The sequence below is a fragment of the Brienomyrus brachyistius genome, chromosome 1 (genome assembly GCF_023856365.1).
Source record: "Brienomyrus brachyistius isolate T26 chromosome 1, BBRACH_0.4, whole genome shotgun sequence".
Lineage (NCBI taxonomy): Eukaryota > Metazoa > Chordata > Actinopteri > Osteoglossiformes > Mormyridae > Brienomyrus > Brienomyrus brachyistius.
The window spans coordinates 44,148,059-44,164,494 of record NC_064533.1 but is presented as its reverse complement, the minus strand read 5'-3'; the positions used below and the strand labels follow the sequence as shown (position 1 = coordinate 44,164,494).

Genomic DNA, 16,436 nt, shown 5'->3' with positions numbered 1-16,436 from the left:
GAATTAACCGAAATGTGTGCGACTGACGCATTTGAATTCCATTATACGTCATCCGTATTTTGTGGATTTGATGATATTGAATGTAGTGTGACAGAAAGATCTAATTATTCCTTATTAGTATGCCTGTCATTCATGAAATAGCCTCATTTAAATGCTGAAAGGAGATACAGGAATGCCGTAAATCAGAAATGCCGTCCATTTTAAAACTTTAATCAAACAGGCGATGCAAATGTCAAGTAACACCACCGGTAAAAGAGGAAACCTTCGTTTTTGTTGATGGCTTTGTATTCCTTTTGGTCATAATAAAATGCACAGATGTATTTTATTCTTGTACATTTTAAAACACGAATTGAATTAAACACGCTGAATTAAAAAAAAAACATTGACACAGAACAAGACACAGCACCTGAAGAAATTCGTGGTAATCCAGTTAATAAAATGCACAGAATAATAATAATAGAACACAGAAAATTTCTGCGTATTTTATGTCAGCATTTGATCTTGAGAAAAGAGATCGAGATAGTTTCTTTAATAAAAATCATAAACCTGACATGACCGACCGAAGACCCGCGATCTAATGTAAGGCAGCAGGTGGCGCTCATAGGTGCTATGAAAAGACAATTTGGTCGACAATCAGTAAAATACCAAATAAAATGTGAAATAATTACTTGTGATACAACAACAAAGTAATAATAATAATACAAAAACAACTAACAGAGATTCATAGATTCATGACGTCCAGAAATCACGAAGTTATATTTGTTTTGTTATTATTAAATTACGTTACATAATTACAAATAAAACTACAGTTAGGATAGTTAGCTGGTTAGATTTCAATTTCTATTCTTAATCATTCCAGTTCCAATTAATAGTCATTCCTAATGTAAGCAGTACACCACTAATGCTGTTATCTGATATCGCAGATTCAGACGTATGAGGTTGAACGTGGTTACCAACAGTATTCATGCTTTAATGACAAGATATCAGTCTTTGAAACTGAGGGCAGGATAAAAAATTATTTCAATCAGTTTGCTGGCTTTATGACACTGACTATGTAAAGAAGCCTAGATGTGTGGCACAAAATTTGTTTTCATCCAACAGAAACCAAGATTATATTGGGTTCTGACTCTATGAATTTTCATTTAGACACTGATAATTTCAGGCAACCATTTTTGTTGGTTGCGGGGGTTTATCAGCTAATCAGGTAGTGCTGTTTCATGGCAGATTTAGCTGGTCGCCTGAGTTATATACTTGTGCTTATTTTTTTGCTAGTTTCAGAAAAAAAGAGGTAAAACTTTGTACCTTCAAGGGTCTGCCATTTGTACCCTTAGCCTTAGGTAATTGTACCTTTTAAGGTAAAGAAATGGAATCTGAGGAACATTTCTGTACCATTGATGGTACATTAATGCTATTTGTACCTTTGGGGTGTTCCTCAGAGTCCATTTCTGTACCTTATAAGGTACAAATGCAAGGGTACATTTTTACTCTTTTCTTTCTAAGAGCTGTCTGCCACTCTGGCACAAATACATAATGCATTCTGTGAGTCAGGGAGGTGCGTCTGTCTGGGAGGTGCGTCTGTCTGGGAGGTGGCGTCTGTCAGGGAGGTGGCGTCTGTCAGGGAGGTGCGTCTGTCAGGGAGGTGCGTCTGTCTGGGAGGTGGCGTCTGTCAGGGAGGTGGCGTCTGTCAGGGAGGTGGCGTCTGTCAGGGAGGTGCGTCTGTCTGGGAGGTGCGTCTGTCTGGGTGAGTGCGTCTGTCAGGGAGAGTGCGTCTGTCAGGGAGGTGGCGTCTGTCAGGGAGGTGCGTCTGTCTGGGAGGTGCGTCTGTCAGGGAGGTGGCGTCTGTCTGGGAGGTGCGTCTGTCTGGGAGAGTGCGTCTGTCAGGGAGGTGGCGTCTGTCTGGGAGGTGCGTCTGTCAGGGAGGTGGCGTCTGTCTGGGAGGTGCGTCTGTCAGGGAGAGTGCGTCTGTCAGGGAGGTGGCGTCTGTCTGGGAGGTGCGTCTGTCAGGGAGGTGGCGTCTGTCTGGGAGGTGCGTCTGTCAGGGAGGTGCGTCTGTGCCAGTCAGTGACTGCGCACCATCCACTTGGCCCTCAAGCTTTATTTCTCCTCCACCAGCCTTCTCAGACGTGCCACCACATCCTCCCCACTGGCCCAGGGGACTACGGTAGCCTTGAAGTCGGCCTGCACCTCCATGATGAGCTTGTGCATGGGGTAATCGCGGCGGGCAAAGGCTGTGTCGCGGGGACCCAGGACCAGCGAGGGGCAAAAGTCGTTGGCCCCATCTCCGACGTAGAAGACATGTTGGTAGGGGCGTCCTCGCTCCCGGATCCGCCTGGCCAGGTGGTCTCGCACGATGACCTGCTTACACATGTTCTCCGGGCAGCGGGGACAGTTGTGGGCGTGGTAGGGCCCCAGGAGAAGGCGGCCGTCTTCGTTGAAGGATGCGGGATTGGTGAAGATCTTGAGGAAGAGCTGACGGGCACCTGCACGGCGGAGCCAGGTCTCGATGAAGAACATGTTGGCGTCAGACACCAGCACGATCTCGAAGTCTTGGGTACGGGTGTGCAGGTACTGGAAAAGGGTTAGGATGCCGGGCGAGGCGGGGATCTTCTCGATGACAGATCGGATGGCCTGTTCCGTCACACCCTGCTCCGCCATGTAGGCCAGCACCCGCTGCATGTACTCGTTGTAGTGCCCGGGCTGGTACGTATCTTTCAGCCAGCTAGGGAGCCTCTGGCCAGGAGCAGCCTGGACCACCACATCATCACTGCACTGATCCACGATGGTCTCGTCGAAGTCAAAAAATATCAGGAAGCGCTTGTCGGCGGGAGCGGCCATTTTGCCAGGCCGCCGGTTCAAGATTTCCACCTCGCCTGGGGGAGGGGGTGGGAGAAAGCAGCAGTTGAATACAGAGTCCCGCATGATTGGCCGCCTCTGTTCTTACTACACCGAGTGACGATGTGATTGGCTTTCCTTTCCCTTGTGTTTATTGGCCCCCTCTGTGGACACTCTCTGTGGGGAGGGGGGGGATACTGAGCCGGGGATTCTGGGAAAACAGCTCACAATAGTACTGAAATAACATGAAGAGAAGTTGAAGTGCAAGAAAGAGTGGAAATAGAATTTAAAAGATGAGAGACACAAGACAAGGACAAGAGTTAATTCTTCAAACAAAATTTCAAATAAAGCAAAACAGACACACACACACACAAGACCACATCAAGATCGATATAACCATAACCCAGTCCTCTTTATTTGCACTCTCCTGTGTTTGCACACATTTTCAAATGATTGTGGATCCATCATTTTACTGTCACTTGCTGTTTTTACACATCGCATAGTCCAATCGAAATGTTATCTCGTGCCAATGTATACTTGGTGTTGGATGGTACAACAAAAGAAGCCCCTGTGACTCGAAGCTATAACTCTATCCAAATTTCTCCATTCCATAATAGTAGGTCCCGTTTAATCGATATTCCACTGGAGTGGTTTTTTAACCGCCCCATCCACAAGGGGCTCTCTTCGTCACCGAATAAGGTCACTGTTCCAGTGAACTGTACCACGGTCTCACTGACGTCTATGTGCGATTTTAACTTCTACTGAATTACAGCTCACTCTCACGCATTCAGTTTGTGCTGCATAGACCTAAAACTAGAGATTCTTTAATATTTAATTCCAATATCAATATATGTTTTAGATATTCGTTACCGAGCACTACTTTGTCTATTAGTGGGACGTCTTACAGCACACTGGCATAGAATTTTAATTAAATAGTGGAAGTTACCACTTACCAGTTAACCAACTAGCGGAAATGTATGTTTTTTACTGGTTTATAAAAAAAAATACATTCGTGCATTTACCCTTATATAAATTTGCTTCGTTATATTAACGATTATTTGATTTTTGCCTTGTGTGAATATAGCCTGCCCCGGACCACAAATTATATAACAAATTGTATTAAGTGTTAATACAGCAATTTAATATTATGCAATCAGTCACAATGTTTTTCCCTAATAATTCATTTTTGCTACGGTCTCTGCGTCGCTCCGCACGGCGAATTTAATACAGATATATACACTTTTGGTAAACCTTATACAACAAGGCTTTTCATTTGGAAAAAAAATCAAAAACAATCAAATATTATCATTCAAAAATACAATGAACAAAAACATGTCCACAGCGCAATGTTACATACAGTGGCGAAGTATACATGATGACAGTGTCCCAGCCATTACGGTTACATGATTATGATACTAACCTTTAGTTTACTGTATCTGAAGTCCTCTGGACAATCTGTAACGAAAGACGAAGAAGGAAACGCAATTACGAAACGGAGAAGCGGTACATCCCAACAATGTCACAACACGGAAATTAAGTCCCAATCCGCACGCGATGAATTCGTCCATTTTCATATATTTCATTAAGGTAAGTCGGATATAACAAAACTGTTACGGAACAAAACTAATCTTAAAACTGTGTCTCTCTATTATACAAAAAAACTAAATGTATATGTTAAATAATGTTTCAAGGAACAACTGAACAAAAGGTGACTTGCTGTCACTTAAATCATCAAGCAAATATCCCTTTCCGACCGATTATTACGCAATGAAACAAAACAAGCGAGAAATCACCGCTGGAAAGTGAAATGCCGGCGGGAGAGATGCTGGAGGTGTCTGCACTTCGCGGTGATCCGACCCGGCGGGGCGACTCGCATCGCGTCCTATATCTCCGTTCGTGCGCAAAAACACCGGTCAGACTGTCATGATGCGGCGCGGTTTCCTCGCGTCCCGCGCCGCGGACATTCCTGCTCTCCGGAGGAAGCGCAGCGCTCCCGGCGCGTTTTATGGGCTGGGGGGTAGGTAGACGAGGGGGGGGGGGAGACGACCCGGGACGCCGGCCAATGATGAGCCGCCTACAAGGCTCTGTTAAAATACAGGGGGTGACGCACCTCTCCCCAAAGCGTCTCTCTCACTGCCGTTCCGCTTTACATTTAACGATTGAGAAAACGGTCCCTTTTGTTCACATGTATTGCTCATTTTGCTATGATGAAACCTTTTAAAGTTCATATAATGCGGTATAAAACTCCACCGTATGTTTCATTTTTATTCCTGTTTGGTTAATTGAAGGGGGCGGCATGGTGGTGCAGTGGTTAGCACTGTTGCCTCACACCACTAGGACCCGGGTTCAAGTCTCCGCCTGGGTCACATGTGTGTGGAGTTTGCATGTTCTCCCCATGTCGTCGTGGGGTTTCCTCCGGGTACTCCGGTTTCCCCCCCACAGTCCAAAAACTTGGAAGATGGATGGATGGATGGTTAATTGAAAGGAACCACAGGAACCACATTTTCCCTAGAATCCAACTGCATACATCCAAAACCGTAACTCTGGGTTGAGCATTCCACCCAGTTTAGGGAGTCCAGGGGGTTGTTTTTCCATTACTGGAGGTAATGAAAAATTATAAAAAATATTATTTATGCGGATGCAGGGCTGTACCTAGAATTTCTGAGCTCCCTAACAAAACGTGAACTTAGGCTGAGGAGGTGGATGGCACGCCCCCATAGGTTAAAATCCGCACTGTGTTGGTATCGTGTTCCCCGACCATGTAAGTTATGCATTGTTTTGTATCCACGCCCTCCTCATGCCCCGTGGCCTCCACTTTCTTGGCAGTGTGCACACTCTCCATGCCCATCAAGGCACCCCATCAGTCCACCAGCAGACAAGATGCTGCTTCCACAATGTTCAGGGGCCCAAAACCTTCCCTTCTCAGCTTCACACATCACCTCTAATAACACTTTGTACAGTAATTTCTTTCCCTTGGCGAATCCTCAGCTGGGAGGCTGTACTTACCAGACATTTTGCTCCTCTTGCACTGTGGCATTGGGCTCATGTCCATTTTGTTCCTCAGCCTGCTGTATGTGTGTGTGTGTGTGTGTGTGTGGGTGGGTGGATCCCTGCTTCCCCCTGGTACTGAAAAAGCAAGATCCCAACAGGCTATTTTCAGCTAGGAACAGCAGAGAGGCAGAAGGATCCACACTTCACCCACTCAATGTTAACAGACTGACCACCACCCCCCCCCAACGCACACAGACAGCGGTGACTCAGTCTTGCATTTTTCCCCAGTCAACCTGTACTTGCAGTAACATGGGGGAGGGGGGGTGTTTTTATAACACACCACATTAAAGTCCATAGAAATTTTGCAAGCAGCCTGACGACAGCAGCAGTGCGGGTACAGGATGGGTGGGTGGCCCACTTACTGCCTTTATCTCACCACGACCCCCCCTCCCTCCCCCATGTACACTGCTGACAAACAGGAGTCAGTCACTCTCCTCACATGTTAGGGGTAAACTCCGTTACCATAGAAACCCACTTCTGGACAGACTCTGCCCACAGCAGGTCTTCTAGTGTCAAATTCTTGATTGCATATTTCCTGTAATGCTGAGAAATCATCAGCATGTTAGGTGGAGCTGCTCTTCACACCTTCTAGAGCTTCCTGCACGCTGTGATGCTGTGAGCGACCCATGCAGATGTCAGCCGCACCACAGGGGCTCAGGCCCCAGGGAGAGCGCGGGTGTCGACATTCTCCTGGGACAATCACTCGTCTCGGTGTGGCTCGGGCGGTACCCGACTCACTCGGCGCTGCCACTGTGCCAACGGCTCCTGACCCAGTTAGAGAAAGAGCTTCCTGCTGAGATCCAGTCCCACAGGAAGACCTTAGGATAAAACCTTAATCTGCACCAGACATCTGAACGAGTCCCTCCAAGACAAAAGGCCAGGCACCTCCCCATGGCAAACCAAGCCCTGGGTGCAAGCGCTTGCCCCCGAGGCAGCAGCCCCAGCGATGACATCGCCCTCTCCCCCCCGAGTCTTCAACATCGCTGGTCTTATCTTTGTCTGACATGACGCAGCATGACACGCAGCGTGACACGCACCGCCCTGCGGCTCTGTGCCAGGCGCCTTCTCGAAAGCTAAGCCATGGCGTGTGAGGTGACACGATAACAGAGGGCGCATGGCACATGCGGCATGGCTGCAGTCGAAAACAGGAAAGAGGAGAGTGCGATCTCGCAGTAGACCAGTTTAATGTTCTCAGTACTGCATGTCGGAACGGGAGCACTAAGTTTCTCACAATTCAACCAGTGTTGTAAAAAAAAAAAAAAAAAAAAAAAAACAAAAATTAAAAAAATTATTTATATAGGTCCCCGAAAATTAAATTAGCTACTTCACCCAAACATCAATCCTGACTATGACAGGACACGCAGGCTAATGGACTAACGTACATTCAACGCTCCGGTCAACCTTAGTAACCGTGTCGTGACACAGCCGAGAGACGGAATCTGGCAGCCATGGGATCAGCAGGAGGACGCCGCAGGCGGCCATAAGGGGAGGGAATAGGGAAGAAGAGGCAGAACACAGTAGGGGTCATAATTATGGCTACTTGTTTTACTCTGAAAGTTAGCATAAAGTCTGTTAAATGCACATTATCAAAAAAGGCCCAGGGCGTCTGCTCCTGTGAGCACAGAACAGCCGCGAAGCTGCACGACAGGCACCAGACACTCACCAGAATAAAACACACAATGCTACATTAAGTGGTTAAAAATACATAAAAAGTAGATTGCTTTTTAAAACATCTTTAAAGAATAGAACTCAGTATTGTTTTTTTTTCTTTTCTTTGAACTAGCAATGATTTTAGTAGAAAGTGCATTTCTATATAACAAAGATAAAGGGAGAGTCATACAATAGAACAAAATAAAATAAAAAAAAAAAAACGTTAATAAATGGGAAACCAATATAAAGGTTGGAACAGCCCATGTTGTAATGGGGGGCAGGGGGCGGTGTCCAGCAAGGCAGGGAGGGGCTTGTGAAAGATTGCTTCAGAAGGTCTGAATGGGGAAAAGCACCATGAAGAGGACACCCCCCACTCTTCGGAGTCCTCCAGATCAGTACTGGCTGAGGATGCACTCCCAAGAGCTGCGCCATCTTCCTCACCAGCATTCCCTCATTTCCTCCTCTTCCTCCCTCCCTACTGCAGAGCCCCCCCCCCCCCCCCCCCTCCTGCAGTGGGACGCTTCGGATTCTGGGGAGGCGCTCTCCCGCCCTTCGCCACGTTTCATGTGCACAGCGGTAAAGTGCAGAGGGTTACACAGGGCAGGGAAGGTTCCAGAAGAGGCAACGGACGACGGCGGATCACAGCTGGCTCGGGGGGGGAATGTCCCGAAATCCTCTGGTTAACGTTCCTCTTCCTGGGATTTCTCCATCTCGGTTGGCTGCACAGGCTCACTGCCAGAGCTCGGTACACTGTCACACATGCAAACACCACTCACCAGCAAAGTGACTGAATGGACTCCTCTTCAATTCCTCGCAGACACAGTCATCACACGAGCGCTACACGTGATACGAACCTTTACTCTCTCACTCGTTATTTACCTCTCAGCCTTATCCACACCATGATAATATAAAAAAAAAAAAAAAAAGTTTTATAACAAAATGTTAAAAATTTTTAGAAAATGAGACTTGACCAACCATCCAACTGAGCCTGGAGGATCTCAAACGGATGCACAAGGGTTGGGCGTGAGCTCATAGGTGACAGCCGGGCTCGTGCTGAGGGGCCAGTGGGGGAGGAGATGAGCGTTCACCAGCTGTCAGGCACATGGGGAGGGGGGGGGACCACTTTGGAACATGTGTGTCCTGCAGATGTGGGATCAAAGCTCTCGGTGGATGGGGGACTGAAACACTCCTTCGAGGCTGGCAGCTAAGAAGGGTTTGGTGCGCTGGAAGTTGACTGGAGGTACCTGAGACTGATGGCTGCCTGTTGCCACGGCGATGGCCAATGGGGGGGTGGAGACGGGGTAAGGACACACACAGAAAAGCCACCCTACTCGCCATCTCAGTGTCGCTAAACCCTGCGTAATGGCAGCTCGTGGACAAGATGGAGAACAGAGACATTAAAAAGCCACTCACAGTGGGTTCTAGAAAGCCGGCTGCCCCAAAAAACGCGGCCAAGGACACGTTCGCCAACCGTCAAATCAAACTTATCTGCTTGCACGTTGCAAACAAAAAGACGTCCTTTGACTGTGTAGTTTGCTATGACCAATTTAGACATTTAAATTGGGCCCGTTAAATAAACCAGTTTAAAATCCACATTCTAATTCTGCAGTATTTGTTTGTGGATAATCGTTTGTTTTGTTGGGGGGGGGGGGGGGGGGTGGTTAACGGAACGATAAACATTCTCTTTTTGAAACACTGGATTTGTCCAAAGCAAGCTGGGAACCAGAGCAGGAGGAAAAGCACACACTGCATAGCCAGCAGGGACACCGCCGGGAAGGTAATCGCGTCTGTAGGCACTGGGCCTGATGCGTGAGGTTTGGAAGCAGTGACAGCACCGCTGGGAGGCCCGAGGGGGAGAGACGAGCTAACAGAACAGCCCCCGGGAGCCACGGCTGCAACTTCTTAATAGGAGATCGGGAAACCGGAGGAAAAAACAGCAGCGTTTCAGACCACGGGGGAGCCATGGCCCGGGCCCCTGGGCGCGCACGGGCCCCTGGGCTTTCTGGTGGCTCCCAGGCCATCTGGCAGTGAGGAAGCTGGGGCAGGAGGAGGGGGACGGGGGAGGGTCGGGAGCATCCTCCTGAACAATGTCAGTTCAAAACAGTCAGTCAAAATGTCAGGCGTCTGGAAAGCAGCAGCTTAAGGGGTTTTACAGTCAGAGCAGCCATTTGGGGAAGAGAAAAAAATTAAAGAAATAGGTCACTACCAAAGAGCACTAACCGGCCTATCAGAACGCGTGTGGCACTGTCCCTTAGGGGGCGCCACTGACACAGCCCTGATGGAGAAATCCATACTGAGAATCTGCGATATGACTGTCGCGTGTAACCGAGCCTGGGAGATGCCAACCCCCCCCAAAGAAATGAAATCCGAAAGGCCCTAAGACATTGGATCTGACCCCCGTGGGCCCTGCTGTCTGCTTCTGGCTCTGCCCACATCTGACCACCAAAGACAAGCACACAAGGGGGGGAAAAAAAAACACTGAGACATGGGAGTCAACAAAGGAATGCTGAAGAATGGAACGCGTGACCCCCCCCCCGACACTGCCTTGGCCACGTGGGAGGTTAACGAGCTTGATGACAAGAAGCCGCTGCTTGATGGACAACCCTGACACACAGACACAGAGTCCTGAAGCAGACCGCTGGGTGCCATCTGCCCCGTGGGGCCAAGAGCCTACAGTCGGGGGGGGGGCTGGCCTCTCATACACACATACACACTCACAGTCAAACAGAAACAGGTGGCACTGGAAGCGGGCAGCCCCCATCGGCACCCTGTTCGTCTCTCCCCAAAGTCTAGGGAGGCGGTGAGACGTGGGCCAGCTGGCGAGGCAGGAGAGCGGACCGGTGGTCGCCGTGCGAGTCCCTCCTTCCGGCAGCGGCACTCAGTGGTGTGGGGGGGCACCCGTGCCCTTGTCGGGAGGCGTCATGTGCCGCATGTAGCCGTCCTCATGGCCGCGGTGGTTGAGCGGCTCGCTCTTGAAGAGAGCCGGGGGTGGCGGCAGGTGCGAGACAGGTGGCACCGGCAGGTGGTGGTGGGACGGATGCGGGGCGTGGTGGTGCTGGTGGTGGGAGGGGTGCGAGTGCAGGTGCAGCTGTGTGAAGGTGTGGCCCACCGGCCGGCTGGGGGGGAGGGGCCCACCTGAGGGGCTGAGGCCGAGGGGCGAGGCGGGGACGGGGGCGCCAGGGACCTGGGGGCTGACGGAGGGCACCGGGGCTGGGCCGGACGAGGAGGGGGCTGGGAGGTGCAGAGATAGGGGGAGGCCGGTGGGCTGCAGGTTGACGGGGCTGGTGACCCGGAAGCACTTCTCCTTGTGGGCCTTGAGCATGTTGGAGAAGCGGAAGCGCTGGCCACACACCTCACAGGGGTACGGCTTCTCGCCCGTGTGAGTCCGCCGGTGCCGCTTCATGTTGGGCCGGCTGGTGAAGCTCTTACCGCAGATCTCGCAGATGAACGGCTTCTCGCCTGCAGCCAGCGGGGGGAAGAGGGCGACACCTTTATCAGAATCTGGGGCTGGCTGAAAAACACTACCCGAGTGGCCCAGAGCGGACCCAGACCGTGGATGGCGTCGCGTGCCAGCATGTAGCGGTTAGCATGCGGGATGCAGGCAGCGTGCATTATTAAAGGGCACGGGTGGGGCACGGGCGTTTCCACGGCCACGGCGGGGCTAAATCCGTCCGCAGGAAAGGCGGGGGAAGCGTAATTACACCCCCGACGAAAAAAAATCAGAGGCACGGAAAAAAAAGCACACCCACAGTATAAAGAAAAGGAAAAAAACACACGGAGGTTCCCTTCAATTAACAGAGAGTAGGCCGGGATTTGAGCAGTGGCCTTTCAGGACGGCCCGGCCCAGACTCCGCTGCGGCGCCACCCTGTCATCACACGGACCGACCTGCCATGAGCTCCAGGCCCAGACACGTGCGCTGACTCCGGCTGACTTGACTAGCCCACGGTGACCCAGTGACCCTCCTTTCCGTTCTGCAGCCGATTACCACACGACTGGCCCGATTAGCGACCTGCTTCACACCTTAGATCAGCGTAGCAGAATCCCGACCCACCGGTGGGGACGTCATGTGGCTAGACTCACCCGTGTGGGTCTTCATGTGCTCGTCGAAGTACTGCTTCATGTTGAAGTCCTTGCCACACCACTGGCACATGAACTGCTTGTGTCCGATGTGGATGCTCATGTGGGACCGCAGCTGGTACTTATACTGGAACCTCTCATCGCAGTTCTGGAGGGTGGGGGGGGACACAGAGTGTCAGGAACCCCACTAAGCTGAGCCGACAGTAACCTTCGACTGCTGGATTGAGCACCATTATACCTTCTGGATCCCTCCTGCATTCTTGCACCGGTGTGTTGGCATAGGGTTAAAAAAAATTCAGATATCCTCAGAAGACTCATATATGGAACAGAAACTTCCCAGCTGGGCCTGGGGGGCGTGCTCAGTGGGCAGGGGTGGGACTGGCACATTTTTATTACGCCTCAGGGATGGCGGCGGAACACCAGTCCAAATCCGGAGCCTGTTATTAGTGCTCTATTTCTAGGGCCCGGGATGCCTGCCCCAAAGCCCGCACACTCAGCAATGGAGCTCAGGCAGAACCTGCCCCCACCTCCCACCCTGCCCACCATCTCCCACCCCTTCCCAGCCACAACGCCAGAATCTGGGATTGGGGCTTTTCCTATCCGAGAGGAGTCTCCTAACCATCCTATAATATTCGGACTGGACCGCTGTTCAAATAATCCCAGTTTGGTGGCCCGAATTAGTAGGGCAATCCGGCCCACCACCAGACCTATTTACCCAGAAGGACACAGTGTGCGCCTTTGTGTTTTGGCCTGATGCTGCGGGGCCACCCACCCAGTGGGGTCCTGCCATGCTCCTACACAGGGAAATATTTATCGCGCCGCATTCTGTCTGAGAACACCACTTCAACCAGTATTCCGAAGAGTATCCGGCCCCCGCGCCCCAACATAAACGTCATAAGGGGTGCACTGGGAGGAAGGACCCTGTGCATCACATCTACAGAGGGCGTCCAGGAAAACCCTAATTCCAGCACTAGTGAGGCCTTACAACATTCACCCTCCGGGATATAACGGAATGCCAAAACAAGGGGGTCAGCTGGTCCCGTGATGTTTCATACTCGCCCCGTGTTCCGGGACCCTGAAACATCAGAGTACGCAGAAACCTGGAAGAACTTACTCAGCTGAGACACACACTGAGTGAGGCTAAACGGCCGAATCATTATTTACGTTTATGCCATCCGGAGCAATCTATCAGCGAGAACTAAACAGAAGGCAGCGTCCTGCAGCTACTGGGCTGGACAGCATTCCCACTCGCTTCCCATTGTTAAATAATTCCACAGTTTTCCAGACCGTGCCAAGGGGGGGGTGACGGTAAGAGTTGTCGGGAAGGGTGCTGGAACCGGCAGTTTGCTAAGTGGACGCCGCCCCCCCCCCCCCCCCCAAAAGATGCCACTCTGGGCTTTTCCCCTTCTTTCCCTTCCCAGGATTTGCAACTGACTTTGCATTTTGGAGCCATGGGGTGGGGGGGGTGGCAAAGGCCGTTGGCCGGGAGGGGGCCCTTTTTTCAGTCTGGGTAATTAAAGCACTCCTGCCTACATCAGAACTTCTTGCTGCAGATTAATCAAGCGCACACCCCACAGACACACCCCCACTCCTTGGTTTGGGACGCGGCTCTTCAATGTTTGCCCAGTGCACACACTGGCACTGACAGCTCACCTCGGTGACTTCATCAGAAACATTTATAAGTAAATTCAGACGTTAGAACATACAGTACGCCAATTTGTTGTAAAAGTCTGGAAACACGGAGGTATTTTCACACTTTTTTCTGTACTTGTCAAGATTTGGAAAACACAAAAATTCCATTCTTTCGCAACCCTGGATTAAGGGCCTTGTTCATGGGCACAACAGTGATATGACCAGAGGTGCATAATTCAGGTCCAGAAAGTACAAATTCATACAAAGATTTTGATTCAACCAACCAATTGAGTACAAAGAGTCACATTCACAGATTACACTCAAGCATTTGCTTGAAGGCAAATCTTGGTCTGGGATTTTACTTTCTGGATCTGAACTATCCCCTTCTAGATGTGACAATACTGCTGGCCAGGGGATTTGAACCAGCGACCTTCTACAAATGGTCACAAATCCCTAAACTACTAAGCTACGCATCAGCCCACGAAGGAATTCTGCCAAGTCAAGCCTCTACACTTAACCAGTGGCAAGCTACTAGAGTTGTAATACCTGTTCAAGGCAACCTTATATCAAACAAGCATGTCATTTTTAAATAGTCACAGAAGAGATTTCACTGTACTGCCCAGAGATAATCAGTAGCAGCAGGTCTGCGAAGCCACAGTATAATTGCTTTAATCTCACTTCACACACTGTGTGTCACTGAGGGCAGTGCTTCTCAACCTAGTCCTCGAGGACCCCGGAGAGTCCACATTTTTGCTCCCTCTCAGCTCCCAGCCAATCAAGAACACGCAATACAGGATATGTTGGAATCTGGGAGGGAGCAAAAATGTGGACTCCTATTACCCAGCAAAGTAACATTTTTAACATTTTTAAAGTTACACATTCTGATCTTGACAATGGTGCTGCTCTCACCTCACAGCGGAATGGCTTCTCCCCCGAATGCTGCAGAGAGTGCACCTTCAGGGACATGCTGCGCTTAAACGACTTCCCACATGTTTCACAGGTGAACGGCATGTCCTTGGTGTGGGCTGCGTGGGGAACAGAGCGGGAGAGAACGTGAAGCAAGAGGGAGAACCGAGAGGCACATGCAACCCAGGCCCATCTGTCAGAACATGGACAGACGGTGAGTCTCTCTCGCACAGGGTTAGGGGGGTGAGGGGTTACATACCGACCATGTGCTTGCGCACGTGAGCCATGGTGTAGAACTTCTTCTCGCATATCTCACAGGCAAACTTCTTCTCCGCGTAGCCATGCACGATCTTGATGTGCTCGTGCAGGGACCACAACTTCTTGAAGGACTTGTTGCAGGACACACACTGCGCATTGAGAGAGACGCGTACACACACACGTGGAAGTGAGATTCCCAGAGCTTCCCCAGCAACAGTGACCATGGCAACAGCGATGCTCCTGGTCATTTCAATAACCGGACCCCTTGGCTAGGGCTGGATTTTGACAACGGGCACTGTGTCAATAATGTCAATCTGTGCCATAGCCGTTACTAAACAAAGCTGAGAACACCCACATGTCCTGACCTGGCAAAACTACAAACAAGACTAGACAGATCACGCTTAGCTCAAGCAGTAATATGCAGGCAAGCTGCTGCGCTTCGAATTCTGTTCCTGCAGTGCCCTCTCCTGGCCAGGATGAGTACACCTAGTAACCTTTGCACCTTTGTGTAAATGCATCATTTCTTACTTTATCTTCCATTAAATCTGTTAGGCATTGACCAGTCACAGTGGACCCTTAAAGTACAAGGGATGGAGGTCTCATTTGGGGAACATCAGAAGGCAGTGACGATGAGGCAGGACCACCGTACCTGGATGTTCTTCTCGCAGTCTGTCTGTTGATGCAAAGCCAGTTCACTCTCCAGCACAAACTTCTTGCCGCACTTGTCGCAGATCTGCATGCGCCGGTGCGTGACATTCATGTGCTTCTCGAGGTACCAGCGGGTATTGAAGACGCGCGGGCACTTCTCACACGCCAGGGTCTCCCGCTCATCGCCCCCCGTCTTGGCTGCGGGCCCCGTTGCGTCCGAAGGTGTGGGCCTCGAGACGGCCGCCTTGGGCTCCCGGGCCGGACGCGATTTCCGCTTGGGCTGCTCCGCACAGCGCCGTCTCCCCCTTGTGGTCACACCTGGCGCTGTGGCACTGGCAGCCGCCATGGTGGTCCGCCGGGTCGTGCGCTGTGGCGGTGTGGGGCTGGTGTCGCTGCTCACTTCGCTCCGCTGGGATTTCTTGGCTCTTGTTCTTCGGCCTTCCCTTTCCTCTTCCTCATCCTCTTCATCATCGTCGTCCTCTTCTTCTGGTTCTTCCTCATCCTCTTCATCTTCCTCCTCCTCCATGCTTTCCTCTTCCTCCTCTTCCTCGCTCCCGGATTTGACCCTGCCAGACGTGTCTGTAGAGGCCGGGGGTGAAGGCTGCTTATTATCGCCCTTGGACACGTTGAGGGTCTGGTTGTTCAAATTGACCTCTACGATGATCTGCTCCCGTTTAAAAGACTCCGTCACCTCTTCATCACCCTCTTCCTCCTCGTCATCTTCCTCAGAGCCATCCGAGTCATCGGATGTCTCCACTCCAGCTTGTTGGGCCGCAGGGGCCCCTGGCGTACCCGAATCCAACCCTGGGGTCCCCGCCTCCCTGTAATACTGCTGCTGCTGTGGCTGATGGGGGTTCACTTGCCCAGGAACTGCATCCCCCAGGAGCCCCTTGGCTCCCATCTTGTTGTCCACCAGCACGGAATATGGCTTACCGCCCCCCTCCCGCTTAAACAACTTCCCAGAAAGGTCCAGGTCCGGGGGCTGGTAGTACGTCTGGGACGTGTGTGTTCTGCGCCCATCATCCTGGGCCATACCTCCTGAACTTGGGACTGACACCTCCTCCTTGAAGCTCTGGCAAGATTTCATTGGAGCCTCAGGTGTGTAAGGTTGGGGAGGGGGTGGGGGGGGGGGGAGGGGGTGGGGGGCGGGAACAGGAAGGGGAGGGGGAGGGGGGGGCGTAGGAGGGGAAGTGAAGGAGGGGCGGTCCGCCCGCGCTCGTCCCTCTCACTACTGTTCTTGCAAAATCTGATCAACAGAGGCGGGGGGAGGGGGGGTCACACCAACCCCTGACCCCTCCCCAAAAGAGGTGGCCGACGGAACAGGAAGCACTATTCCGACCTAAAAGTGCACAGGCTCCCGCAGAACGACGAGCAGAATTCA

At 51.2% G+C, this 16,436-nt stretch overlaps 2 protein-coding genes across 14 annotated transcripts; both read right to left on the bottom strand.

The window, feature by feature from the left end:
* Window positions 1–189: 189 nt before the first annotated feature.
* On the bottom strand, window positions 190–7,256 carry LOC125738227 (probable phosphatase phospho1). 13 transcript variants are annotated; one of them, XM_049007041.1, is made up of 5 exons: window positions 4,626–5,825; window positions 4,253–4,287; window positions 2,076–3,067; window positions 1,799–1,827; window positions 190–1,727 (listed from the first exon to the last, which is right to left on the bottom strand). In XM_049007041.1, exon 3 carries the CDS (start codon window positions 2,917–2,919, stop codon window positions 2,095–2,097), a length of 825 nt encoding a protein of 274 aa, XP_048862998.1. In that variant the 5' UTR covers window positions 2,920–3,067; window positions 4,253–4,287; window positions 4,626–5,825; the 3' UTR covers window positions 190–1,727; window positions 1,799–1,827; window positions 2,076–2,094. The 13 variants fall into 13 exon arrangements, with proteins under 13 accessions (XP_048862998.1, XP_048863040.1, XP_048862935.1 ...); XM_049007083.1 differs by lacking the exon at window positions 4,626–5,825 and adding an exon at window positions 5,839–7,256 and having other exon boundaries at window positions 190–1,860; window positions 2,074–2,870; XM_049006978.1 differs by having other exon boundaries at window positions 190–1,860; window positions 2,074–3,067.
* Window positions 7,257–7,407: 151 nt separating this feature from the next.
* LOC125738219 (zinc finger protein 652-like) lies at window positions 7,408–16,171 on the bottom strand. The gene is made up of 5 exons (XM_049006965.1): window positions 15,057–16,171; window positions 14,409–14,556; window positions 14,153–14,268; window positions 11,615–11,759; window positions 7,408–10,992 (listed from the first exon to the last, which is right to left on the bottom strand). Exons 1-5 carry the CDS (start codon window positions 16,140–16,142, stop codon window positions 10,412–10,414), a joined length of 2,076 nt encoding a protein of 691 aa, XP_048862922.1. The 5' UTR covers window positions 16,143–16,171; the 3' UTR covers window positions 7,408–10,411.
* Window positions 16,172–16,436: the final 265 nt, after the last annotated feature.

Coding starts and splice junctions, on each gene's coding strand:
- LOC125738227 (XM_049006978.1), bottom strand. CDS start 2,919: ATGCGGGACTCTGTATTCAACTGCTGCTTTCTCCCACCCCCTCCCCCA.
- LOC125738219 (XM_049006965.1), bottom strand. CDS start 16,142: ATGAAATCTTGCCAGAGCTTCAAGGAGGAGGTGTCAGTCCCAAGTTCA. Junction 14,557..15,056: donor ACTGCGAGAAGAACATCCAG/GTACGGTGGTCC, acceptor CTCAATGCGCAG/TGTGTGTCCTGCAACAAGTC. Junction 11,760..14,152: donor AGAAGCCATTCCGCTGTGAG/GTGAGAGCAGCA, acceptor CCCACCCTCCAG/AACTGCGATGAGAGGTTCCA.